Source organism: Branchiostoma lanceolatum, chromosome 14 (assembly GCF_035083965.1).
Source record: "Branchiostoma lanceolatum isolate klBraLanc5 chromosome 14, klBraLanc5.hap2, whole genome shotgun sequence".
NCBI lineage: Eukaryota > Metazoa > Chordata > Leptocardii > Amphioxiformes > Branchiostomatidae > Branchiostoma > Branchiostoma lanceolatum.
The window spans coordinates 13,562,011-13,589,727 of NC_089735.1; the positions used below are offsets into that span (position 1 = coordinate 13,562,011).

The following is a 27,717-nucleotide window of genomic DNA, read 5'->3' on the forward strand; positions in this document are numbered from 1 at the left end:
GGTTTTTTTTCAGTTCACTTCAAAGTAGGATATTCCAATTCAGTTTTTTATTATCATATGTCAGCACTATCAATTGATTACAACAATCTATATTCTTGTATTTATCAGTCATAAATCTAGTCAAACCCTACTTCAGCAACAAATTTTTGCCAAGGCTTCAATCAGATTCCAGATCTTGCATATTATATACAAATCAATGGGTCTTATCAATACATGTATCATAGCAAACTTTAATGTGATGGGCTTAAAAATACTGACACCATACTGACAACAAATCAGATATTGGACGAACAAGAAAAATTTCATAATTCCAATCAAAAAAGAGAAGACAACAAACAGTATGTTGTACATGTAGCATACCAGCACACATTTTACAATTACCTTGATACCAGATGTACTACTATTGATATTTGGTATCGGGTAAATGTACCAGCTGACATCTGAGAATCAGCCTGGAGGATTGGGATTTCTATGCTTGGAAACTCCCCGGGGACGGGATAAAACAGCAGGCGGCTACTGGAATTCCGCCTCAGCACACAGCGTGGTTAAAGTGATTAGTAACAGCCTGTCACTCCCTTCCAGCCTACTCTCCAAGCAGAGGAGGGGTTTCCGCTGGTTTTTGACCTGTTTCTAGGCATTTTTGTCGGGCTTTCTACTTTGTCATCTTTTTTTTGTATAGCCAACCCCCCAAAAAAAGATGACAAAGTAGAATGCCTGACAAAAACGCCTTAAAACGCGTCAAAAACCAGCCAAAACCCCTCCTCTGTTTCGAGAGTACCTCCAACCAGGCCAACACACAATGGAAAACCATCAACAAACAAGGAATAATGATTCAACTTGGAGGAATAATGAATATGAATGGTACCCCACTGCTTCATGCATAGACCTAGCCATGGCTTCTGGAGAATACAAGGTGATGCCCTCTTTCTGAGAAACTACTCTCCAAGCAGAGCCAACCCACACTAGACAAAAAAGAATAGCAAAGTAGAAAGCCCGACATAAAATGCCTAAAAACATGTCAAAAAACAGCCAAAACCCCTCCTCTGTTTGGAGAGTACTGAGAAACAGCTCGAATGGCTAGGCTCTACCAGTCTCTGCGGGTCGCAGGGAAAATAGTAGAAATTGGCCAAATCGAGTCAGTTGTATGAAGGGAGTCGGCTATGGAGAGAGGGTCCAATATTGCAACCCTAGGCATGCGAATGATACCCTCGATGGCCAAAGTCCCCCGGCAAATATTCTCCCTATAGCCGGCATAGTTAGTCTGGTATGGACTATAGGATGGCAAGCATTGGAAGAATAATCCTGGGTACCATGTTCTGTAGTGTACTGAGAAGGAAGGAAAATTTCAAGTTCAATATTATTCTATTCTTTCTGAGACCCTAAAAATGTGTGAACCATAGAGTTAAACCTGCTTTATAAGGCTCCACTTTTTAATCTGGCAAAAATCCATGAATAATCTGGCATCATTTTCTTTTAATCCCATAACCAACAAGTTGAATTGGTGCCACCTCATCTGTTATCATCCGATTTTTTAAATGTCAGTTTGAAAAAAAAATATCCAATCTGTATTAAGAATACACATCTAATTAAGGCCACACCAATTTAATCTTTTAGCAACAAAAAAAAATCATGAAAACAGAAGGCTGGGGTGAAAACGTGCACCTGACCCTGTTCACTCCCTGAAATTGTGTGCAACAAAATACAAACTTTCCTCTGAGATTGTTTTCCTGTTGATTTTCCAATCTAGCATTTTTTTTTAAACTCAGTTCACCAAGAAATTAAAATGGTGTGGCCTAATGCCATCAGAAATAGTATTGACTGAGGCTTTGTGGTAATAGTATTTGTGATTGGACTTTTATTACTCAATACTAAATTACTGCTAACATTCTTCATTGTACCTTTTACTGAGATACCTTTAATAATATTATCCAACTACAAATTGTTACCATTTATGTTTTATACAGTGCTCCAAGTTGTAAAACAGGTATCTAGAGATACAATCTATTAATTCACCAATACAGAAGAGTCCTTGCACATTGGTAGCTGCCGTGCAAGCCAAGATTAAACACTCACAGTAAACATCAGTGTTTTTTCTATCGGTGACCTCAACATGTACAAATAGTGGGCTGAATGGGTAAAGTCTAATGTAAAGGGTCGCAAGACAAAGACTTCAGGATTCAGCCTTGGTTTTATACTCCGAAAAAGCCTGTCTTTTGTGTGCATGAAAAAGCAGGTATCCTATTTCGTTGATAAGATTGTAGGTGATTACTTTGCTTGAAGATTTCTGACGAAGGCTACTATAGGATTTTCTGCCCTTTGGCTGTGAAAAGCTATTTATTTTTCTTTCATTCAAACAAACAGAAAAGATTAGAATCACCAAATACAGCTTTTATATAGCTTTGGGAAGGAGATTTTATATCTTTTAGGTTATAATTTGTGTTATTTTCTTTCAAGTTTGGAAACAAGATACATGTATCATATACTTGTATCATATTCAATCAAAGCGATGAATTGGAATGTGATAATGGTCAAAGCATTTCAACACTGAAAAAGGAAAATCAAGTTACTCAAAACATAAAGCAACTTCATACTCATAGTTGGTTAGAATACTTCATAGTTGTTAAGAATACTGTTGAAACTTTCGAAATGAAAGTCTAATCTTTTTTACTTACATTCTAAGCAGTGTTTACAAAGTCTATACCCTTGAATGTTGAGAGTTTTTTAACGGAATAACGTAACAGGATGTAATCACACAACAAGGTCATTCACATGTACTTAACAATCAAGTAGCACCGGGAACAGGAACCGCATTTAGTGTTCATTTACTGATTAAAAATGCCTCGTTAAGTAGCTATTCTCTAAAGCCGTCATCATTATCTACCGTAATTTACCAAAATCTGACGCTAATCTCTGCTATAACCTTTGATTAACCAATCTTTAATGAGATAGCAATATGCATTATATGCATGATTTGTGATAAAAACAGCTATTTTGAATAAACAATTTTTCCATTTCCCAGCTATTTCTAAAAAGAATTATGCTATTTCTTGCACTACTCATTTCATATCAATTATTTGACATTCTGATCCCTTCTTTAGCATTGCCTGAAGGTAAAAGATTTAGTTTATCTTACCTTGGACTAAATTTAAATCTTGAACTGATAACCTTGGGTGAAGGATTCCCATTTATAGACATGCACTTCATACATGTACATGGGGCCATGTGCAAACTTACGTCTATGTTTGATCACTTTTACATCATATTGAGATATGATAATTAGATTAACGTAAGTCAAAGGCACCAATATCGATTGTTTGCAAGCATAAGCAAGAAACAAAACTTTAATGAGTGTGATTGTTGAACGGTAGACGGCGTCCCCACGCCCGTAAGTACATTTGCACACCGAAAATTTAACCTATAGTTTTGGGTAATTTTACGACATAATCGGCCAAGATTTTATACAACACACCGAACTTTACGATTATGGGCTATACAGTTATTCGTTGTTTTTATAATTGAGTGAATGATAAATGGTTTGGTGTTGAAATATACAGAAAAAAGGCATACAAATGATTGCCATATACTGTAATTCATAATAAAGCCAGTGTTGCCAACCTCCTTGGTGTTACATAAATTCATACTGAAACAACAGATCTACAATTTATTTTCTTGTCTTTGTTTACTGGGCATACATGTACATGAAACAAACAAAAGAAACTCCAAGTACATTGTAGTTCGATCCAAAGAGAACAACTAAACTTACGTCATCATGACTCACCTGTCTAACACTGTCCACTCATGATCAAAATTATTTCAACAACACAGAAATCATAAGAAAAACACCAATACGGAAACATCAACAGTCCTAAATACACCTCTGTACCATAATATCAGTATACGTATGCATTTAGTTAGAAATGTTTCAAGGATTATGTAAACATTAATTTTTGAGTTGAGCACCTGTAAAAAAAATCTGGCCTTGAAAAACTCGGTTCAGGTTTAAAAGTGTCCCGCTATGTAAGATAACAAAGCACCTAGCGGCGCACCGTGGAAACCTAGCCCCCCTAAAGCTGGACACGGAAAATAGACATACAGACAAAAGGAAAGGGAAGATTCCTTACCCTTACGAGTTGTAGCTCAGTGTTAGCGATACATGGCGGGCTGTTGAGCTGCTGCTAAGGTAAATGTGACGTTTGGACCCGATGTCTGTGTTTGTGTTCCAGCGCCATTTTGGATCAATAACTGCACATGCGCACTGACGGCAGGCCGGAGTGATTCTGTTTTTTGGTTCACGGACTTCTGCTGTTTTTTTTAGAGTCGATAGTGGGAAAACTTTTTAAAGGCACCCAGAGCATTTTAATATGAGCTTGAAAACTGGAAATATTCTAGTTGCTGTAATCTTTATGAAATTGACATTTAATGCCACTGTTTACCACATTTGCGTGCGAATTTTTTTGTCAAAAGTGATCAAAAGCGGCACAAAAATATTCTACATGGTATTCTTTTAGTTTCACGTGCCTAGTGTAAATAGAACGAAACCATAGCCCCGCCCACCTCCGTCAAAACGATAGAAATGCAAAATTAAAACATAAAAATGCAAATATTTGATGACGGACATGCAGTCACTCTCTCATTAGTCGAGGAATGAATAGAAATTGGAGTTCTCTTATTCAAGTTTCAAGCCTCATAAAATGCTCTGGATGCCTTTAGACGCTGTAGTGTACGATCAACGTATTTGCAAAAATCATGCATATATGTTTTCTATTCTGTTCACACATAACTTTAGCAGTCTGCAAAAAAATTTTTTTTTGGCCAATGGACGGTTTTAATCAATTAGCTTGTTCTTTTGTTTTTGTATGCAATGAAAAAAGGAAACTTTTCAGAATTCCGATGCAGTTTTATTGTATCTTTCTCTCAATCTTTCTGACTTCCTTCGCCTTCAGTCTAGAATTTTTGATGCTCATTTACGACATCTAGCGAAGAATTCTAAAACTGCCGAATTGCTGTAATAAGTAGAAAGTTATTAGTAACCAAAGAAGTTTAATGAATTTTAGATCTCCTTGCACAAGCATCCGTGATCCCGAAGTGAAGTAAGATATATTCATCAGTAAGTGGGTTTGCTTGTTTGTTTGTTTGTTGTTTGTTTATTTCAATGTGACTGCACATCGTCATCACCTCATAAGTACTAAAGTAGAACACCACTTCCTTTCCTCGCCCATATCGAACTAAGCAAGTCATCAACTTATCAACCTTTGACCCTTAATCATTCAACCAATGACAAGACGGCCGGGTGAATGAACAGATATCGTCTACAAAAATCTCAATTGAAAAAAACTAAACCCTGTTGCTATTGGTAAATCTTGTTTGTAGGTTATGCGATCCTTTCATTGTGATGTCAGCAAAACATAGGCTGAAAAGGATTAATAACCGAAGCTACCGGTAATCTATAACGCGACAAGAAGAGACAGAACCGGACACGCATGTAAGTTGTCTTTCCATGCACATGTCAAATGTTGTTCAAATTTATCATTCATACATAACTTATTCACGTAAAACACACAAGTTATACGAAATATTGGGAGGGGGGTGCTTTTGATCACTGTGCAAGTTGAAAATGAAGACATAAATACTGTAAATGCATTTAAGCTCGCGTGGTTTTTATTTCGCGCTAAGCAGGCGAAATTGGAGTGTTCGCGGTGGTTTTAAGTTTGCGGCAGCACTATAGTCACAAACTGCTACAGTAGTCACTATTGGACAAAAATGTTCGCGGTGGTTTTAAGTTCGCGGTGAAACGGTAGCCACGAAAACCGCGAACTTAAAACCACCGCGAACATTTCTGCATTTACAGTAGTCAATCAAAGATGCACACGAGAAAATGTTTCGTAATTTTATCGATGAGTATGAGGGTCTTTATATTCTGGCGCGATGGGCCGGGAGTTTCCAGCTAGTTTTGCCGGTGCTCTTGTAAAGGAGTTAGGCAGAGCAGTCTATCTAATAGTCCTGTTGTTTACTAAACGTTGTTGACACACATTTCCCGAGAGAAACTAAATATGGCACAGGTTTAAATCAGTAGAAGATTGATCCGATTATGCTAAATATTATAAAGCTTGGTTTCTCTCAGTGTAACTATGTAAAATGAGACTTGGAAACCATGACAGGGGGCCTGAACATACAACGTTGTTGCTGAACCACTTTCGCTCTCAAACTAGTGAACCAAAATTCGCCTGGTCCCAAGTCTTAATCTAAAGTGTATTATTCCTTAATCCCTTCATATCATAGAGGCCGGTGTGTGTGGAAAATTAATTGAATAAAGGGAGGACCAAACCCTTCAATTCTTTCCAACAAAATGTGCGAAAATGCAACTGACGACGAAACATAGAAAAGGTCTACAAATTGGAGATGCAGACAATCTGTTACTCCCGATTGAAGGCATTCAGACATCCACATCGCCATTAGCCTGGATGCCAGACTCCCAAACTCTAACATATCTATCAGACCCCCAAACTCTAACATATCTATATATATTTCAGAGTTTGGGGGTCTGACATCCAGGCTACACCGCCATGGGCTGCTGTTAGTAAGTGTTACTATATAATACAGAGGCTGATCTCCAAGCAGATGTATGGCTCTGATATGTTCTGCACGTCTCAAGTCCGGATCCTGTGCACGCACTCGTCTTGTGTGCATATGTGCACTTCTTTCTCACTTCGGCATGCCTTTATGTAGTTATATGAACTAACGATCTCGTATACGTAATAGCGTAGGAGAAAGCACAGAAAACTAGAAAAGGTACGTGTGTAATTCTAAAGACCTTCATCAGTATAAACGGAAAGCTGCAAACCTTTTGAGAATGAATTTAATCTCCGAATTCTTATCCAGTTGTAGAGTTTGAATTCTCTTTAGATATTGTTTACCTGGATGTCTAACCTTCACAAACGTGACAATGAGTTTACTGATAATCTTCCAGGTTTGCTACTAGAAAGGGGCACATACGAGCTTCAGTTTGCGCCGTCTACAAGAATACATTATCGCTGTGACAGTGGTGTGTTCCTCCTAACATGGCGGTCGGCTACATTATCGGCAGATGTAGAAGCTGGAACCGACTACCTCGGCTGCATTGGCGCTCGCCAGTTTGGATATACCTCTGTACCATTGTGGTGGCGTTCTTTCTGAGCGTACTGAACTGTGTCTTCAACCCACATGGCCTTCTCGGCGTCGGACGAGACCCCAACCGACGAGACTGCTGGTTTTCTTCGCTCCTCTCATCATCTAGATGTTCTTGCAACGGTGACAGGTCGGTCTCCGTGTTTCCTCTTGAAACCGAAGATTTTGAGACTAAACTAAACATGATAGACACTAAAGAACTTGAACTGACTCAAACAAAAGTTGTCTCCGTGATAGAGAAGATATTCAGACGAACTGAAAACTCAATAGCAGGGAAAATTAGAAGAATGGACGTCCACACCATCAGTGAGATTCTATCAAGAAAGACGAAGGAAGGCTTAGTGACAGAAGAACTGAAAGAAATATTGTCACAAGCGTTTGAAAAGTACAGCAAAATGGATGTAACTGTTAAAGACCGGCCTCGGAAAAGAAAGGCAGGAATTTGGAAAAATAAGGTGGATGTAGATGACACAAGTGTTGTAAAAGGCGCACCGATGTTGATATATAGAGATGAGACAGGAAACTCGCAGTCTGTTTCCTTTAGCTCTCAAATTATAACTCTCCGAGATTCGTATAACCTTACAACAGTGAAAGAAGATTTCCGAACATGGACGCCAAATGCGACAAACAGGGATTTCATAAGGTAAGTTGGAGGGACGTTATATCATTTTCTTCATTCAAATTTTTCCGAATATGCCCACAATTTTTATATGTAAATCATACTTCACTTAAGCGAATGTAGGCTGCTATGTATGTTTTGTCTTGGGACGTAAATAAACCATTCATTCATTCATTCATTTATTCATTCCTTCATTCAAATTAGGTTTTCATGGAAGAAGTGGTCCATAGGCAGAAATTAACGGGTCAATTGAAAGTAAGATTTTATGTGTATGAAAAGAACAAGAATCATATCTCTCAGATACTATAGCACATGTCTTTATTCTTCTGTTTCTTATATACAAAGACAACAGTTACAGGAGTGTTGCGCGGCACGTGACAACATGGTGGCGACACAGTCTAACGTCGCCCCCGGCACAACGTTTGGAGAGGCCGCTCCTTCCGAGTTCTCTTACACCGTCACTAAACACTTTTACAATGCCTTTCCAACGGTAAGTACTGCAAAAATATACCCGTTTGTAGCATGACCTCCAATGATATATTTGTTTACGATTATTCATTTTATTTCTGTATTCTTTTACTCAGTGGATTGGCATTGATTTTCAGAGAGGCCCTAGGTACACATATACAAACAATACACTGATATTTACATAACATATTTGTGCGTCATATTACAAAATCGTATCCATACTCATTGTCCATTTCGTGCCAAGTCGTAAGGATTGGAGGTCAGGGGTCACAATTATGATCGTGTTGAAAAGTTTTTAAATACTTCATCCAGTTTGAAGGAAGAACGTTGCCCTGAGGAAAGGGATGATCAAAAAAAAGATGTTTGAAAGTGTAGTTTCTTTCTTCCGCTCTGTCTTTAATTCGTTTATCTTTTCCCACCACTCACAGAAGTCGCCCTTCCCTAGTGCCAAATTCCGGACATGCGCAGTTGTGGGTAACAGCGGTATTCTGCGCATGAGCAACTGTGGTAGACAGATTGACGGCGCTGACTACGTTTTTAGGTAGGAGAGGGTTTAGCTTATCTTACAGCTGTAAAGATTATGTTTATAGTTAATTTTGTTGGAATATTTGAAAAAATATTCATCCGTTTAGTACGACTGTTATTCTCAGTCCTGTTTGTTTAAAAAGTTTTCCCCTGCTGAAATAAGTAAATATTTATAAAAATCACGAAGATCCATCAACGTTTCTGTCACTTTTTTTGCCTACATGCAAACACACATATATGCAAATTCCGGTGCAGTACTGTTGAAAACTGCCAGGTAAATAATTTTTGAACTTGACCGTCCTTTATACAACCACTACACACCTACCAAAAATCATAAAGATTCATTAAAGGTTTCTGGAGTTATGCTCTTGACATACATACAGACCCACCCTACAGCTGGAGTAACCGAAAACATAATCTTCTCGGCGAAGATAACAAGACATTTGCAAGCAAGTTATAGATATATCAGGACAGCCCAATGTTTCTTCAACTTTCATATTTCAGAATGAACCTGCCTCCGACAGCGCATGCGCAGGACGTCGGATCGAAAAGAAATATCACTACTGCCATTTATCATCAAATGAAAAAGTGAGTAAAAGCGTGTCTGGAATATGTAAAAAAAAACTGTTCGCTTCAAGTGTTTTTATAGGCAATAAGGTAGTAACATGAAAACACTTTCCTAGCTATAGGTACTAGGGGCGCATGGAAGGCACATTTAGAGTTAACAGTAAAAATATACATGAATACGACCTTTTCTGACAAGTGGAAAGCGTCAACAATGCTGGGTATATCTCGTTAGACGCAACATGAAAGTACGTATACTACGACTGGAAAGTCCGAAAATCGAAAACAAGAAAGGAGGCAATACACGAATGTCAAATATCTTAATAATACTTATTTACAGAACTTGGTGTATCTAATGTTAATTCATTTTGTACAATGCAGGTTCCAAAAACACTCAAAAAAGAAAGAAGAGGTACTGGAGATGCTCGAATCCCTCTACGGCCTGCTGTTCATAAGAAAACCGACAGGTGGGGTAATTAGCCGTTGTGGTATTGTCCTTGGTGCTGAACTTTTTTCCACCCGAGTTTTCCATTTCAAATATTTTGCAAGGGGTGGTACATACATTGGCATACAGTATCAAACAATTACGTGTGCTCTGTTAAGGGCCACGTACTGTGGTCTAGTGGCTAGTACCTCACTTACGGAGCGCAGGGTCAAGCTTAGAATTTAGACTTTACCGTGTTTGAAATAATTGGTATGACAGGTGCTTTGAAAGTGACTTAGACGGCAGGAAAGTCAAGGAAATATTTCCTAAATCAACTAACTAACAATTGTATCATGTTTTCTTTTGTTGTGATCCCTTATTTGTTATGGTTTTTCTTATGAAATATTTGATTTGATTAAGGATCGGTGTTATCTTTATTTGATTGAATCTGTTCCAATAATCACTGTTATTTTTGAAGATAACTTTTTACCTCCTTAATTCTGGTTTGATTTAAAAGTTTTGTTGGGATAAATATTTGTGTCTTATTGTTGATTTACCTCATAGGGTTTTGTACGGATTATGATGTTATTTTGCGACGGTTTATTTGATTTATGTACCATACATTTTTTTTCTGTTGTTTTCTGTTTGTTATATGAAAATAAATTTAAAAAAAGCAAATATAAAAAAATATTGAAAAAATAACAATTTAAATCCTATTCCACATCTCTGTCCGTCTGACTATAGGTTATCTCCTAGCGGTAGACCAGGTACTGCAGGACGCAGGACGACCACTCAAACTTGTTTACCAGAATCCGCAGCACTACATTTCTATCAACGACTACTGGAACAGACATGGTCTGAACCATGTCACCGTAACAACAGGTTTGTTTGCTCATTTGTTTGTTTATTTTGAGTTTGCTCGTGTGTTGTTTGTTATCTTGTTGTCATCAGGCTCTCTCTATAACTTTCATTGTTAATTTTTCCTCGAAAGATTGCAACCATTCTTATTTCCACATTCAACACAAAGTTATAATGATAGTAATAATCTTCATTGCATATTCATGCTCAGAGGGCGAAATGCACATATGACCACACGTGGTCTACAGGATGTAAAATACAAAGCATGAAACACTAGTATACTACATTCTAACGCTAAATATTATATATCAAAATACCCTCTCGTGTTGTTTTCAAGTATACAATTCCTTCATAGTTTTCATGCTAGCCCCCTTCATCCGTGTCTCTTTTCTGTAAGCAACGTAAAAAGCCATAGAACGAAATAAAAAAGTGCCAAATGGAAAAACAAGACATTACTGAAACTATCCCCACTTTTCAACTGTACAGGTCTGTACCTGATATCTTCAGCGCTTACATTGTGTGATGACGTCACTGCCTATGGGTTCTGGCCATTTCCATTCACAGAATTCGGTAAAAAGGTGGGTACATTTAAAGGCACCCAGAGCATTTTATGAGACTTGAAAACTGGAAATATTCTAGTTGCTGTAATCTTTATGAAATTAACATTTAATGCCACTGTTTACCACATTTGCGAGAGAATTTCTTATCAAAAGTGCTCAAAAGCGGCACAAGTTGAACAACAATAAGGTACATGGTGATCTTTTAATTTCACGCACCTAGTGTAAATAGACCGATACCATAGCCCCGCCAACCTCCGTCAAAACGTAGAAATGTACAATTAAAACATAAAAGTGCAAATATTTGACGGACATGCAGTCACTCTCTCATTGGTTGAACCGCTAATTGTGATGGACAGTCAGGATCAGTCTATTAGGGCTTGGATTCTATCAGTTCCCATCACGCAACGACATCGTATCTTTGCTCCTTTAATGTCGATATGTAATGGTATAGTGTTATTGAAACTAATTACTATGTGTAGGAATGACTAGAAAATGGATTTTTTGTATTCAAGTTTCAAGTCTCATAAAATGCTCTGGATGCCTTTAAGACTATTGATTCTAGGTTTCTGTAGCTGTGTGCTCTATCCACTACAAATCTTCGTAACGTCAGATGCCAAAGACACATATTGTCCTTTGCCCAACTTCATCAAGCAAAATTAGAATGTTCTTGTTGCATCTCATATATGTTATCTCATCTAATATTACATCGAAGTGAATCTTGTATTGTGATGCTTTGACGTTGTCGTGTAATTGTTTGGTTAACGTCACTTTTGATGTTGATTTTTATCGAGTCACTATACTAGCATTACCCATTGTGGATAACCACAAATCATGTTGAGAGCTCAGATATCAAATCTATATAAGGTTTCATTGTAGTTTGTACAAATATGGATTCAGCCACGTTCGTTCGTCTGTCCAACCAGGTACAACCAGACTAAATAACAGAATGTGTACTTTCTGTGACAATGATTGTATAAAAGATGAAATACATTTTATCTTAGAATGCTCACTATACGCAGAAATGCGCAGATCCCTTGTAAGTCCCATACAACTAGACAAAAAATATGCGCATCTTAAAAATAACGAACTATTCACATGTATATCATGTCATCTAAAAACTACGATATAATTGGAAAAGTATGTGAATTTGTGTACAAATGTTTCAAGAAGAGAGAAGATACTCTGTAGATTTCGATGGAATATATCGCAACGTTCCATTTCTTTTACTTTATGTTACCTAATGCATTTAGCCCCTGCTGGGCATGAATATGCAATGAAGTTCATTGTCATTGTCATTGTCCACCCAGGTTCCGTTCCACTACTGGGTCGGGCACATTTTCCTGCCGCAGAAAGAGCGGGACGTGATGTACGACATGGCCGCCGAGTTCATGAAGATCCGGGACCTACACACGGGGGGCGTGGTCAGAGTCGTCACGGACAAGTGCGAACTGTGACGTCAGCATTGAGGAGGGATTTGGTGTTTGTTTTTTTTCATTGGTCAGAAATTACCCGCAATGGCAGCCTTTCTAGCGCTGAATTGCATGATGCAAGGTATTACAGGTTTCACACAATACACAACATATATAATATCTTATCCACCTTTGCATTTTGTGGAACTGTCGCAAGGGTCGGCTGGGCGGCTGCGGTTCGGCGCCACCAGGTGACCTCAATACGACTTTCCCCATCCGTAGTCAGGTACCCATTTACACCTGGGTGGAGTGAGGAAATTCGTTTTATGTGCCTTTCCCAACGGCACAAGATCGGTGACATGACGACCTCGGGACCTCTTGGTTCTGAGTCGAACGCTCTCCTGTTACGCCAAACGAGCCCATTTTTAGTAGGGGTAGTGGTTTATGTTTTATTGGGATTTAGAAAGATTGAGATAACAGGTTGCATATTTTCATTATGTCAACACTGATGAGATAACTACATCGCAACTTGGGTATTGTTTTGTTTGCTAGTGATAACGTTTACGTTTACGCTTGTCTCCAATTATCACGATGTGAATACTTCTTATGTCATATTTTTGGTTATGTCACAAGTAGCCTAAATCCCACCACAACAGTACCTGGCGCATCTTATTGTCATATACTGTATCTTCTTCCAGTGACCGTAAGGTATCATATCAAGAACTAGTATGTCCACAAGACATCTTGGGCTGACAGAATGTATCATTATCACCTTAACACAGTAAAAGAAGTGTCCAAAATCTTTTGAAGAGGTGCCTAGGCGTGGGTTTTGATACTGTAAATGCAGACATGTTCGCGGTGGTTTTATGTTCGCGGTTTCCGCGGCGGCCGTTTCACCGCGAACTTAATTAAAACCACTGCAAACATTTTTGTCCAACACTGTATCAGTATGTAACTATAGCGCTGTCGCGAACTTAAAACCACCGCGAACACTCCATTTTCGCCTTAGCGAGAAATAAAAACCACGCGAACTTAAATGCATTTAGAGTAATAGGCGTCAATAAGCTGTACCACTGTTATATTACTACCGTGCCACTGTCGTCCCATTGTTGCTAGCACCTGTCAGCAATGATACCCGTGCCTCACTGTGTATATGTGCCCGATATATGAGACCACGAATGAGTCACGTGGCCTTCTCAGACCAAGGGTCACTTTTATAAAGTAAACAAAAGTGACGCCGTCGTCAAACAACGGAGGCCTGTACAGCTGATACGCAGCGTCCTGAAACCTTTCAACACTCCAAGCAAACTGTAAGAATCAAGACGATTTTCTGCGGCAAGGCTGAGAAGAATTCGGAACAGCAGTCACCATGTCGAGACCTGATTTGAATGGAACTTGGAACCAAGTTAAAAACGAGAACTTCGATGCGTACATGAGAGCGTTGAGTAAGTACCGTTCGATACGTGGAGAGGGTCGAAAGGTTTTTAATCAGATACGGTTAGATTTTGCCACTCCCACTAACCTATGATCAGCCTATTGATCATGCCGGGTAACAGTACATGTACAAAGGTAGCACTGTCGTTAGTATATCCGTGATAACGTTTGTGTGAAGCCTAGCTGCCCGGACAAGCTTGTACATATATGTGTGTGAAAGAACATACGTTACCAATCCGACACAGTGATCCCATCAGGTTAATTTCGTTGATCCTGTGTGTGGTTTTGAATCCGATTTTCCTTGGCAAGGTGGTTTTCTCTAGACAGCCTAGGAGCTAAGGATTCGGAAGCTTGAAATGGTTAGTTCTAGTAGCTTGGGCACTGAAGGACCCTCGTTTGGTACACGTCGAAAGAGTTTGCACCTGTCTCATCCTTGTCTTTTCTGCTAACATTTTGACGTGCAGACAGAACAAAAGAGATAGCTTTCTTGCCGTTTTGGCTACTTGGCAAATCATATTACGTCCGGAGAAAATACCAGTACTGCTGCAATTTAGTGTGATATAGAAGGATTTCTAGTTTCCAACGTCGAACTACTATCGTGAAACGTAAACATTAGGGCCCCGGGGCGTCTTGTTGGCGGTATCGCAGGTAATTGTAGCTGGGGCAGTATCCACTTTCAAAACAACGCCGACGATCGATATAATAGCGACAATTAAGACACACGACCACCTTGACTTGTTGGCCTTCAATGCCTTTCAGTTGCAGTTGGCAACGTTATTTACAAGACAACCAAATGCCTAGTGGAAAACTTTAACATTTGTTGTGTAATGATATAAATGTAACATATGTCAGTTACTGTGATTTAAACGGGGAAAGGGGGGGGGGTCTTAAAATAAGCAAAGGTGATTAAAAGTTTGTGTGACCTTTGAACTGTTGTAAATCCGTAAACGCCAGCAATGGTGCTGTTTCGTATACTAGTATGTCCAATACAAAAGTTACTCGACGATAGATTAGTGAGCGATATCAGTAACTTATACGTTGTATCATGACATGTATTTGTTGATGATATACTAGCATATCATTTGATTATCATTAGACAGCGCCGAAGGTGGCACATATTTTACATCGCCGTACCGAGTATGATGTAAAATAGCAAGTTAACACTGTCCTTATGAAGTGTAACACAAAGTTACTCTCCAAGCAGAGGAGGGGTTCCGGTTGGGTTTTGACGTGTTTTTAGGCGTTTTTGTCGGACTTTCTACTTTTCTACTGTCATTTTCATTTTGTGTCCCAACCCACAGTTGTAGAAATCCCACAGTTGTACAAAGTAGAAAGCCCGACAAAACGCCTAAAAACACGTCAAAAACCAGCCGGAACCCCTCCTCTGCTTGGAGCGTAACATAAAATAGCGTGTGAACGTTTCCACAGTGTTATTATCCCTGATCCGACACCAGGCCTTTTAAAGAAACAGAAAGAAATAGAACAATACGATCCGTGTACATGTAAAGAATTAGTGTCCCGGAAACAGGCTACAATAGTTTTGAAACGCGGGTTGGTTGCTATCGCACCATAGACGCTTTTGCAAATGTAAACGCATAGCGTCTATGGTGCGATAGTAACCAACCCGCTTAAAGGGATATACGCTTGACAAAACGCCGGTATCCACGAAATAGGGATACGGACTGCACGTCTATTTCTTTTAAGGTACCACGATTTTTGGCAAATTTTTATTGTTATTTTTGATTCAAAAATTCGCCAAAAATCGTCATTTCAAAATATAAACGTTGACTCGCATAATCCTTGATGTATTACTATCATGTACATACCTGCAAATAGTATTGAAAAACATCGTAGTACAAGCCAAGGAGAGCCTTTTTTCTAAAAATGGGCGTGGCTTTATAACTCTTGATGACGTAATCATGACGTCATACCAATTTTTGTAAATTATCATCTTGCTATAAGGTACTACCTGAAAAAAAAATCAAGGTTGAGGAAGGTTTATAAACAGATCAAGGAAGATGATATTTTCACCAATCCAAGTAGGTCCATCACATATCTTCACTCATTCTTAGATGTGGGCTTTGCGACCAGGAAGATTGGGAACATGCTCAGCCCTCAGAAGGTGATCACACAAGATGGCGACCACATGAACATCAAGACGCTCAGCACCTTCAAGAACCACGAGATCGACTTCGACCTCGGGAAGGAGTTTGAGGAACACACGCTGGACGGCAGGACGGTTAAGGTCGGTACCGGGTTAAAAGAATTCCAAAACTAGAATTAAGTATTTGTACTACATATCCTTCAGGTTTGCTATGTTAGTTTAGCGATTACGGGGTCTTTTTATAGATATGAATTGGTATTTTTATTTGAGTTGAATGTGTGATAGTTGTGTGCCGATTTGTTAAAAATAGAGAGAACGCTAGCGACCCCAAAAAACACCCCTCCCAATAAAATGGTATGGCAACCCTGTGACGTCACAATTCAAGATGGCGGCCACCTCACATGCCAACGGCTCCAACAAAGGTTTTGCTACGTAAACCTGTAATAAAGGCAAGGAGAAACGATTCATTCAAAGGACATATTCATCCACCAACATGTCATTAAAATTGTTCTGACATCGTCTGACCTTTGAACGGAAAACTCACTTTTTTGTGACACCTCTGGGGCGAAGCCGATGGTACCGTGTACGAATTTGTCCCACTTTCAACAAATCGATTGTCGTATATCAGTGCTGATTATTATGTTTGTATATAATGTATTAAGTGACACATTTTATACAAGCGTTCTCAAACCTTGCCTCAATTGATGTTTATGCTTCTTGCTCTTTGGCATAACAAGTTTTCTGAACGCAAAGAATTGTACTGATTCACACTTCAAACACAAGTCAATTTGTGCTGTATTGATGACAATCGCTTTTCCATCCCAGACCACCATTAACTGGGACGGTGAGAAGTTGTGTGGAGACCAGAAGGGGGAGAAGGCCGACCGAGGCTGGTGTCACACACTGGTGGACGGGACGCTTCACCTGGTCAGTGTCACTTTGAACTCACTGCACGAAATGGCCTCGGATCCTGACGTATCCTGACGATCCGGAACCTAAGATCCGGAAGAATCCGAACGGATCCGGGGCCGTATATTTCTCGGCAGGCTAATGCGCATACAAATTTTGGGACTCAAGGTACCACTTGCATATTTGAGTTGTGTAAGTACGTACTTACACAAGTTGTGTAAGTGGTACCTTGAGTCCCAATATTTGGATGCCCATTAGCCTGCCGAGAAATATACGGCCCCGGCCGGATCCTTTCGTAATATTTCGGATCTTAGGTTCCGGATCACGTTAGGATACTTCAGGATACGTCAGGATCCGAGGCCATTTCGTGCAGTGACTGAGAAGGACAATTGTTGGTTTCAATTTGGGAAAGGGGTGACTCAAGTAGCGGAATTTAGAAATGGTTAAAACTAGGACAATCATTAGAACACATTTTGAAGTTTGTTTAACGGAATTTGACTGTTGGCAGTTGGGCCAATGAGGGAGTGGTACGGAATGCACATCTGCCATTTTGTCGTTTACATATTACTTTGCAGTTGAGCTAGCCTCCTTTGCAGACTTCCTAGAACGGCGGCGTATATATTTGGGGGAGGGGGGTGATACGATTTCTTACACAGGCCAAGGTTCTCTTATGCCGGCAAGGGAGTTTCGCTGCCGAGGGAGTCTTAGAAAGGCGGTCGTCCCTCGGCGACATAACTCCCTCGGCAGCGAAACTTCCGGCTTGCCGGCATTAGAGAACCTTGGCCCGAGTAAGAAATCGCCCCCCCCCCCAATATATACGCCTCCGTTCTAGGAAGTCTGCGAAGGAGGCTACAGTTGAGTGGGGTTAATCGGTTGGTCTATGTCTTGTTGATGCTTTTTCTATAGCATACCGTAGAGGTTGCTAGTATCGGTCTTGCAATTATATATGTATATAGCGGTGTTAGTTAAAGTTAAAATCCTCCCACACCATAAGGTGTATAGGGCGGTGCCCATCCCCGTTTCATAACCCTGGGCCACACTGTGGTGCAATCACTGCAGCAGGGGGCTAGTCCACTGGTAGTGGAGTGTGTTTTACTGTTTCATAAGTATGTACCATTTTTATGAAGTTTTTGGTATGACTCAATGCACCTCTTGTCCAGAGGTGTCCTACCCAGGCACGAACTCGGGCCTTCTGGTTCTAAGTAATTTGAACCAGATGTGGTAAGTGGCAGAAGCGCAGACCACTGGAATGCTTGATATACTACATAGTTGTACCCTATGGCAAAGGTAACATTTTCCCTCCCCCTCCCCGCAGGACCTCCATGTCGGGGACGTCCGCTGCCATCAGGAGTTCAAGAAAGGATCCTAATATTTGTCTTCAAGCAAGGAGGTTGAAACATGCCTTTAGGAAATGAAGACACTTTTGTTTGTATTCTATGATATTAATGAAAGATCTTAATGTTGAGAAAACTTGACCTCTTCAATTCAATTAATACAAAGAATTTGTTTCCTGTGATTGTCGCGATTGTGTCAGAAATATGGTGTGAACATTTGTCGTGTGGAGATATTGATGTAAACATGTGTATTGATGTAAACATGTGAATAATCTGATAAATCAAACATAACGGGTTTGCTACCGCAATTCGTGCATTCGTCTTAACCAAAATAACGTGAAGTAGAGTCCAATGTTTTGTAAATCAATCAATCAATCAATCAATCAATCAAACAAACTTAATTGCACAACAAATGTAACAGGTACAATGTATGGCAAGTTCTTAAGCAGTACTAAATATCAAGACATATACGCCTTTGCCTATAACAATGCTGATGATTTCTACATGACTTTGTTTTGTAAAAGACCCTAGGTAAGTCCAATTTGGCTCAAGTGTTGGGTTTTCATTAGGCTTTACCAGCCTCCGCGGGTCCCTGGGAAAATAGTAGAAATTGGCCAAATAGAGTCAATTGTACGAGGGGAGTCGGCTACGGAGAGAGGGTCCAATATTGCAACCCTAGGCCTGTGAATGTAACCCTCCGTGGCCAAAGTCCCCCGGCAAATATTCTCCCTATAGCCGGCGTAGTTAGTCTGGTAGAGACTAGGTTTTCATGACTGACAATGCCAATTGGAGGGGCCATTTAACATGTCGCACTACACATCGTTTCATTGAAGCAAATACATTTGATACAATGATATAACGTTACAAGGAAAACTATTTTGTACATGATGAAATATCCATAGACAACAAAGCTTCAAAAATTGAATTTATTTTACATTTTACTGTGGCAACACAAAAGTCACATACAAGTGCATATTGATAAAACGTACGTGGTTTGCTCACTACTTATGACACATTGCATATTTCTATTGCTATAAAATAACTCCCATAAATTGTGCATCTTCGCCCTGTTGTGAATAAAACGTCGCTATTTTTGCGACGCCTCTGGAGCGCAGCCGATAGTAAGGTATCAGAGTTTGGGCTATTCTTATTGTTTGAAAGTGATTGACTCCTGAGTTGCACACATAAGGTAAGCACTCTCGTGCCTTGAATCAGTGTATGTTTTTGCTTCTTGCATGAAACCAAGCAGAGGATGGGTTCCGGCAGGTTTTTTTACGTGTTTTTATGCGTTTTTGTCGGGCTTTCTACTTTTTCATTTTTTTTTGTCTCTATAAACCCACTTTCCTCTATCAAATTTTGAAGCTCCGCTGCAGTACCTTAGGTACCCGCTAGAAGGCCCGTTATCGAACTTGACCTTCCTTTTTGTAAACCCTACCAATCCTTGACCCTACCCATCTATTAAATATAATACAGAATTATCAACAGCTTTTTGAGTTATCTTGGCGACATACAGACTCAGAAACATACACAGCTCGCTGCACAACGGTAGGAAAGCGCCAGGTAAACCATTTTCAAACTTGACCTCCGTTCCCACAACCGCTACACACCTACAAAAAATCATGAAGATCCATTAACGTTTCCGTCACTTTTTGTTGCCTACTTGCAAACACACAAACACACAAACATGCAAATTCCGCTGCAGTACTGTTGAAAAACGCCAGGTGAATGATTTTTAAACTTGACCTTCCTTTGTACAACCACTATACACCTACCAAGAATCATGAAGATTCATCAAAGTTTTCTCGAGTTATGCTCTTCACATAAATCCAGACCCATCCTACAGCTTATGTAACCGAAAACATAATCTTCTCGGCGAAGATATTCATGAAAAAATGCGAGAATTTAGCGTGATTTTCTCGGTGTAACCAAGGAGTAACGTTCACTGTAGGTGTTCCTTCCTAGACCCGTCTCCGGTCCTAGCGGCTCTGATACGAACCACACCTGGCGAGGCCTTCCTCATGTCGTAGGCCAAGCCGAGCCAGGCCATGAAGTTGACGAAGACGGTTGCGAGGTCGAATTTCCATCCAAACTCGCCAGTTGAGTAGTCGAAGGGAAAGGTGTGGTGGTAGTTGTGCCAGCCATCACCTGATTAGAACAGTGCATAGTCAATCATAAAGCTGCTTGGAGGGTACATACAGTGTAAACATGAGTCACAGCGCTAGCACCTCTTTCATAGCCTCTACCAGGCTCTGCGGATCGCTGGGAAAATAGTAGAAATCGGCCAAATAGAGTGAATAGTATGGCAAGGGTAGTCCGCTATGCAGGGAAACTCAATAGGCGACCAACGGTCGCTTTCTACTATTTTCCCAGCGATCCGCGGAGCCTGGTAGAGGCTACCTCTTTCCGGCACACGCATTGTATAGGCTCTACCAACCTCTGCGGGTCGCTGGGAAAATAGTAGAAATAGGCCAAACTGTATGAAGGGGGTCGGCTATGAAGACAGGGTCCAATATTGCAACCCTGGATGGGAATGTTATCCTCCATGGACAAAGTCCCCCGGCAAATGCTCTGTCTATAGCCGACGTGGTTTGTCTGATAGAGACTACGCATTATAGGTTATTTCAAAGGACACGCGATAACTCAACTCAACTCAAACATGCAAAACTACACGAACCTGCGGCGAAGAGGGAGACCACGACGTTTTCAGCTGGGTTGATGTGTTTGTCATATGGCCTCGTACCCCACATGTGAGCAAAGCTGTTCACGGACCAAGTGCAATGTTGCGTAAATGCCAATCGCAAGAGGGCGCAAATGAAAAACCCGTTGGTCATACTCTCGTTCCAGAGAAGCGGCATCAGCGAAGGAATGATGAAGCATATCAGCATGGCTGAGGGCAAGTAGAACCTGCATTGAAGTACAAAGTGCAGGCCTCACTCTCAATCAAACATGTACATGTATAGCCTTGTCTTTCTTCCTATAGTTTTTCATGCGAAGTTGCGAACGTCGCCAATTATACAGTAGGCACCTCTTCATCAGATAGCGGTAGTTAGAGTTAGATATAAATGGCTAAGGCGTGAGAAGTTGTTCGGTGCGATACAGCCAGCCAACTGCGAAGCTGGCGTGTTTCGGCAAATGGCTGTTATAACTGTTGATTCGATAGCTGTCGAGGTACAATTCTTTCAAGCCCTGCAAATAAATAATTGAAGTTTCGGTCCCAGAGAAATTTTTTTTTTTAACCCGCTGAAACTTTTAGAGCTATACCTTACAAGTATGCTCAATCAAGATTCTGATCAAGACTAGACTATTCGTGCTACATATACTTAAGGTTTGCTATGTTTGTTTAGCGATTAAGAGTCTTTTATAAATATGAATTGGTATTGATTTTTTTTCTTCTGTTTTTACATATGTGATAGTTGTGTGACGTTTGTTAAGAATAGAGAAAATGTTAGCGACTCCAAAAAATACCCAACCTAATGAAATGGTATGGCTACCCTGCGACGTCACAATTCAAGATGGCGGCCACCACACATGCCAACGGATCCAATAAAGGTTTTGCCACGCAAACCTGTCAATACGTTATTGCGAACACCAAGCTACTTACTTCATCTGTATGCGAACAACAGGGTCTTCCAATAGGTCACTCATGTCGATACGTTTCCCCTTGGCCTTTACATCCGGGTGCTTTCGCAAGAAGACCCAGCCGACGTGCGCGAAGAAGAACCCCCGCGCAGCGTTGTAGGGGTCCGCGTCAGTGTCGGAATACTTATGATGAACGCGGTGGTCACGGCACCACTCATAGATACTCGTCTGATAAAGAATGAAGAAGAATGAAGACCTTCATTGTACATGTTTGCCCCACTGGGCTAAGCACAGGTCACATGTTAACAAATATATACATATTCATGAATATTACTGTATATAAACATGTAGCATACTCTAGTACTTTCGACTTCCCTCGCTTCTTGGTAATTGTATGAATGTAGGAGGCTGTGTGATTAGTTAGAGTTGGTCTATCGAAGGCTGTAAGAAATATAAATCTATCTCTACTATTCAGATAAAGAGAACTTTGATATCTGGCCTGATAATTTTACACCAAGCACAGAAACTTAAATTTCATCAATCATTTCTCCGTTGTTGATTTATTGATCAATTTTCATAGCATTATGTATCACTGGAAAGCTTATTTCGTACCGAATAAAAATAAAACCTATTTTTACACAACCAAGAGATTTATTCCACCGACGTTTCGGTGACCATTTGTCACATTCTTCAAGGCAATTCTGACTGGTTCACATAGCAATGCAGCACAGGTGTTGCTGCTTATACATATTAATGAGATGCATTCCCAAACGCAAAGTATTTTATATGTGTACAATAACAGGGGATGACATCACTATGCGGTCCACCAAAACGTCATCGATCGATATCATACATTTTGTAAATGGAAATTAGGATTATATCATCAATGAAAAACCTCATCAGTCGTGAAGGTCAATATCATTTGAGGTCGTGTAACTCTAGTTTCAGACTAATTTTCTTGTCGTTTACGCCAGTCACATTTAAAAAAAAAAGATGTAAATGTTTCTGAACGTCTGCCAGAGATTTCTCACCTGGAAGGTCATACTTTGGGCAATGGCGAGGAAGATCCTGAGCGGCAGCCTGGCTTTGTAGGACCGGTGACTCCACAGCCTGTGCACGCCCGCAGTTATACCAAAGGCGGATACCAGGTAACAAAATACCACTGACGAAGAAACAAACGATTTAAGCTGCTGTGCGCCTTTCGAAGCAACTTTCTCTGTTCTTTCATCACAATGATCACATTCAACTTCATCGTTATAAACAGAAATATTACAATACTTTTGATGACATTTGGCTCCATCAGGATACAAGGAATTGGGAGATATATTTTCTTGCGATACTCGATGGTAGAGACTTAAACTGTGTTATCCAGGGAATATTTCATATAATAGGATTTTACCATTTCGTCAATATTTGGACGCTGTAAACGTTGCTCTATTATTTGCCAATTCATGATTTGCAATTTGTCTTAACCTGGAATCCATACTGGTGCCAGGGCCCAGGCTACATAGGTCAGCTCTTCGTAACCAGGACCAACATGCCCCGAGACGAATACTAGTATCTTGCCACAAGGCCCTTCAGCCGCACAAGCGGGGATAGAATTTGAAGCTTACAGTGCCGACTCTGCCGAGGAAACCAAGCCTGTATCCCTGAGAGAGACCAGCCCAGTTTATATATGACTATCTGTAATGACAGTCTCCCGTTCTACAATGTATTTACCATTATGTCGCACTTACACCCCTACCAATCAAATCACGTGAATCGCATTGGAACTCAGATTCGTATCAGCCATTTCCCGACAAATCGCTTTCTAACTTGCGATAATGACTACATCCGACCAAACAAACTCGCCAGTGAGATGGTGGAAGATGTCAGCTTCAGAAAAACGTTTTCAGATTGACAATTTTGGCACTTTGGAAGTAATTGAATCCGCCCGCGATTTAACGTTTAGAGAAAAGTAGTAGAAACTAGAAGTGCCAAAATTGTCAATCTGAAAACGTCTTTTTGGAAGCTGACACCTTCCACCATCTCACTGGCGAGTTTGTTTGGTCAGATGTAGTCGTTAACGCAAGTTAGAAAGCGATTTGTCGGAAAATGGCTGATTTGAATCTGAGTTTCAATGCGATTCACGTGATTCGATTGGTCGGGGTGACTTACCCCACAGCAGAGTGTAGACTCGTGCTGAAGGCAGCAGGAACAGACCATAGATCGCTCCCAAGTGTATGAGAACTAAAATCACAACGTTACTCCACACAATCTCCAACGGTCGTTTGTCGTTCTGGACAGCGAGCGATTTCACCGGACCTTCTGCGGGGTCAGATGCGACTGCCCCCGCTAACGGGCGTACATCGTCGTCGATGTCCTTTGTTGCCATCACGTCTAAGAAACAGAAGAAGAGAAAAGAACTGAGAAAGAAGCGCCTGTGCACTTCTTGTCTTAGTGCGGATTGCCATGATCGCCTAAGACGTGTTTTTTTTTAAATGTCACGGTATACCTTGCCCCCCCCCCCCCAAACGACCCGGAGGCCAAGGGACTAGGTATAGTAGGGAGGTAGTCTGGGTGCCAGACCACCGCGCTCCTGGGGCTAATCCCTCGGCCGGGGAAGCAACTCGCGCCGCCGCCACAGATAGCACACGGCCCACTAATTATCTCTCGCGCGGGGCGATAGGAATCCGAGTTCGGCTGCCAAGCGCTCCCGGGTGCCAACTCCATCCCTACTACTAAGTCTTCCCCGCCCAAAAGGGGTTATCATCGCATCGCGCGAAAGGTCTGGTATCCAGGCTAGTAGGGAGGTAGGTATATCATGTAAAGTGAATTAGCAAATATTTCATACGATTATAAGCAGTGTGATGTGTGTAAATGGTAACAACTATCCCGTAGCAACCATTACCTATCCTTTTCTCTCAGACCCGCAATTTGTATGACACCGTTGCTTGTTACTAAGGTAAATAAAGATAGTCCCACTCCCATAGCCGTTTTTGAGGCCGTAGGGCCGGCAAAGGGTTGTCTTGGACACGGTATTAGGAGCCCATCCCACAACTTCCACCGCCTTCTACCTCCCCAACCAAAGTCAGGTATCCATTTTTACAGCTAGGAAAGCTGCGAAAAGTGCTTTTCTCAAGGACACAATGTCTAGTCAGGAATGCCAGCAATAGAACCCACCGCATATTAAGTTATATTTACCCTGGGAGTCCAGACACCGTGTATCGGCGCGCTACCGAGCGCGCAGCAAGCGCGCCCAAGCTTTCCCGGCCCACCCTCCCGCTGCCCCCGAAGACCGACCCCGCCCCAATCTCCGCAGCGGTGCTTGGGTTTACAGCGGAGATTGGGGCGGGGTCGGTCTTCGGGGGCAGCGGGAGGCTGGGCCGAGAAAGCTTGGGCGCGCTTGCTGCGCGCTCGGTAGCGCGCTGATACACGGTGTCTGGACTCCCAGGGTAAGTTTTATATATAAAAAAATTAAGATTACATATGAAAAAGAAAAATATCTAGATATACAAAATTTCAACTATCGCCGAGCTATGACTAAACTAAGGATCAGCGATCATCCACTACAAATTGAAGTTGGTAGGTACAACCAGACTCCACGAAATTACATAATGTGTACATTCTGTAACAATGATTGTATAGAAGATGAAAGACATTTTATTTTGGAATGCTCACTATACTCAGACATGCGCAGACCCCTTGTAAGTTCCATACAACTAGACAAGAAATATGCGCATCTTACAAATAACAAGTTATTCACATGTTTTATGTCTTCTAGAAACTACGATATGATTGAAAAACTATGTGAATTTGTGTACAAATGTTTCAAGAAGAGAGGAGAGACTCTGTAGATTTAGATGAAGTATAGCACAATGTTCCTTTTCTTTTACTTCATGTTATCTAATGCATTTAGCCCAAGTTGGGCATGAATATGCAATAAACTTCATTGTCATTGTCATTATATTTAAATCATACTACCAGGAGTTGCGTCGAATGGGCGAGTGACTATGCTTGGCAGGAGAGGATGTAATATCCAGCTATACCTGACGTATATCGCTCGTTCTCATTTAAATGTACACATATGCATTTTTGTAACTTACGTTACCGTTTGAAGTAAGACGTTTCTGACATTAAGATATGCCGCATATAAGGTGACAGACTGTCTTTTAAAAGCCAGAAAAGCTTTAAGTCGTCATAAAAAAACGACAGTTTGGCACCTTATATGTGGCAAGTCTTAATGTCAGGAACGTCTTACTTCAAACGGTAACGGAAGTTACAAAATGTGTACATTTAAATGAGAACGAGAGCGATATATCTATATTTTCATCGATTAATCCCTCTTTTCGTGCAATGAATCCTCCTTCGGGAATTTGTATTAAATTGTTGTCTAGTGTCATAAGAACAGATTATCTGTCCTTAAGCTTTGCCTAACAACTGTTAACGTTTGTCAGTGCAACTAGCGCGAATTAGCCTTTCCAGTCTGGAGTTGTGAAGGCTCCCCATGTATCTCTGCCCCCCATTGCCTGGATCATGTATATGCTATAATTTACATAACTAACAGGAAAAGGAAAGGAAAGTGATCTCGAACCAGTTTAGCTCAAATGAACTCAATGAACAGATGAGCTAATCTTCCACTGGTCGTGACAGAGTAGACAGACGCTATGTACAGTATTTACAGGTTAATTGTACCGGGGTAATTCTCCTAGCTCTTTTCGACAAGCACAATGAACAGTGGACCACGGCTTAATTGCGACCCTTTCCGGTAGCGTGCATGTCGGGTGAGCGACACAGCCGGGATCGAACCGGGAGCATCTAGTTCCAGAGGCAAGATCGCTAACCACTGTACTACGCACGCTACATGGTATCCAGTACAAATAACAGTACAGCAGCGTTCAAAATAGACAAGAAGTGTCTACGGCAACGTTTTTCGTCACCAGACAAAAATAATTTCATACGACAGATCCATCACAGTCCCAACAATGGCCACAAATTGTGGTCGTATACCTATGACGAATGTGGTAGGGTCCCACAGTAGATTTACCTGTAAGTATTTTGCTGCCTGCCTTTCTCCCCGGCACACAAGAGTCAAAAGAGACCGTACGAAAGTGTCCGTCACAAGTTATTGGGCTGACCCCAAAGTTGCGTTGCGCAGTAGAGTGCAAAACATTTGCCTTTATAGTCCTTACTTAAATCTTTAAAACCTTTCTTTTCCTTGAATTTTTTGCCCAATCTGGAGACTTTTTTGGTTAGAGGGAACAGGTAGGGTCTTAGCTTTCCCATTTTGGTTGAAATTTTTTTTGCCATTTTAGTTGGCGTAAGGATAAATGTGAGTTGTTGGGTCATGCGGAGGGATACATCAGAAATCTGGTGTCAAAGGTAGGGTTTCCTTGAAACTGGCAGCTTTCCTCGGAGTTTGAGCTGTACAACCCTCTGTTTTCTTTGCATGGTTATCAACTAAACCCTTGTGACTTTCCAGTGTAGAAGAATTTTTAGGATTGAAGTTTGGGTTAGTACTTTTATGAAGCCTTGTTTCCGTGTATCTTAACATGCTTTCCTATGGGCAGCCATAACTTTGAGGTCAGCCCTTTTCTCGCTCTGCACGCGGGCCACCCATAAGGCTAAAGGGGTTATCATGCCCTGTCAGTTTTCGCAGAAATAGCCCGAACGCTGCAAATTTGTTTGTTTGTTTGTTTGTTTGTTTGTTTGTGCCTTTATTTACTCTCGAGATATGCTCTAATCGGCCTTCAGGGCCGCTTTTCATAGAGGTCGAATTCATTACAA

General features: G+C 40.8%; 4 protein-coding genes across 5 annotated transcripts in view; 2 read left to right on the plus strand and 2 right to left on the minus strand.

The window, feature by feature from the left end:
- The window catches only part of LOC136448345 (ras-GEF domain-containing family member 1B-like), a 90,229-nt gene extending 85,976 nt beyond the window's left edge, over positions 1-4,253 (minus strand). For both annotated transcript variants that reach the window (XM_066447753.1, XM_066447751.1), the window contains exon 1: positions 4,122-4,253. The gene's annotated coding sequence lies outside the window, so the exon portion shown is untranslated. The remainder of the gene's footprint in view (positions 1-4,121) is intronic.
- A 4,431-nt stretch (positions 4,254-8,684) lies between these two features.
- On the plus strand, positions 8,685-12,751 carry LOC136448612 (alpha-2,8-sialyltransferase 8E-like). The gene is made up of 6 exons (XM_066448249.1): positions 8,685-8,792; positions 9,281-9,364; positions 9,722-9,807; positions 10,509-10,646; positions 11,109-11,200; positions 12,490-12,751. The coding sequence occupies exons 1-6, from the start codon at positions 8,746-8,748 to the stop codon at positions 12,634-12,636; spliced, it is 594 nt and encodes a 197-aa protein (XP_066304346.1). The 5' UTR covers positions 8,685-8,745; the 3' UTR covers positions 12,637-12,751.
- Positions 12,752-13,808: 1,057 nt separating this feature from the next.
- Positions 13,809-18,680, plus strand: LOC136448698 (retinol-binding protein 1-like). The gene is made up of 4 exons (XM_066448338.1): positions 13,809-14,036; positions 16,098-16,270; positions 16,955-17,056; positions 18,354-18,680. The coding sequence occupies exons 1-4, from the start codon at positions 13,961-13,963 to the stop codon at positions 18,405-18,407; spliced, it is 405 nt and encodes a 134-aa protein (XP_066304435.1). The 5' UTR covers positions 13,809-13,960; the 3' UTR covers positions 18,408-18,680.
- A 497-nt stretch (positions 18,681-19,177) lies between these two features.
- On the minus strand, positions 19,178-24,381 carry LOC136448746 (stearoyl-CoA desaturase 5-like). The gene is made up of 5 exons (XM_066448390.1): positions 24,109-24,381; positions 22,983-23,113; positions 21,974-22,179; positions 21,047-21,276; positions 19,178-20,517 (listed from the first exon to the last, which is right to left on the minus strand). The coding sequence occupies exons 1-5, from the start codon at positions 24,323-24,325 to the stop codon at positions 20,312-20,314; spliced, it is 990 nt and encodes a 329-aa protein (XP_066304487.1). The 5' UTR covers positions 24,326-24,381; the 3' UTR covers positions 19,178-20,311.
- Between the last annotated feature and the right edge of the window lie 3,336 nt (positions 24,382-27,717).

Bases quoted from the DNA above. Each gene is read 5' to 3' on its own strand.
- LOC136448612 (XM_066448249.1), top strand. From the start codon at position 8,746: ATGAGCAACTGTGGTAGACAGATTGACGGCGCTGACTACGTTTTTAG. The intron at 8,793-9,280 runs GTAGGAGAGGGT...TTCATATTTCAG, and splicing joins GGCGCTGACTACGTTTTTAG to AATGAACCTGCCTCCGACAG. The intron at 9,365-9,721 runs GTGAGTAAAAGC...TGTACAATGCAG, and splicing joins ATTTATCATCAAATGAAAAA to GTTCCAAAAACACTCAAAAA.
- LOC136448746 (XM_066448390.1), bottom strand. From the start codon at position 24,325: ATGGCAACAAAGGACATCGACGACGATGTACGCCCGTTAGCGGGGGCA. The intron at 23,114-24,108 runs GTAAGTCACCCC...TTTCTTCGTCAG, and splicing joins AGTCTACACTCTGCTGTGGG to TGGTATTTTGTTACCTGGTA. The intron at 20,518-21,046 runs GTTCGTGTAGTT...TGTTCTAATCAG, and splicing joins GGTCTCCCTCTTCGCCGCAG to GTGATGGCTGGCACAACTAC.
- LOC136448698 (XM_066448338.1), top strand. From the start codon at position 13,961: ATGTCGAGACCTGATTTGAATGGAACTTGGAACCAAGTTAAAAACGAG. The intron at 16,271-16,954 runs GTCGGTACCGGG...TTTCCATCCCAG, and splicing joins TGGACGGCAGGACGGTTAAG to ACCACCATTAACTGGGACGG. The intron at 17,057-18,353 runs GTCAGTGTCACT...CCCTCCCCGCAG, and splicing joins TGGACGGGACGCTTCACCTG to GACCTCCATGTCGGGGACGT.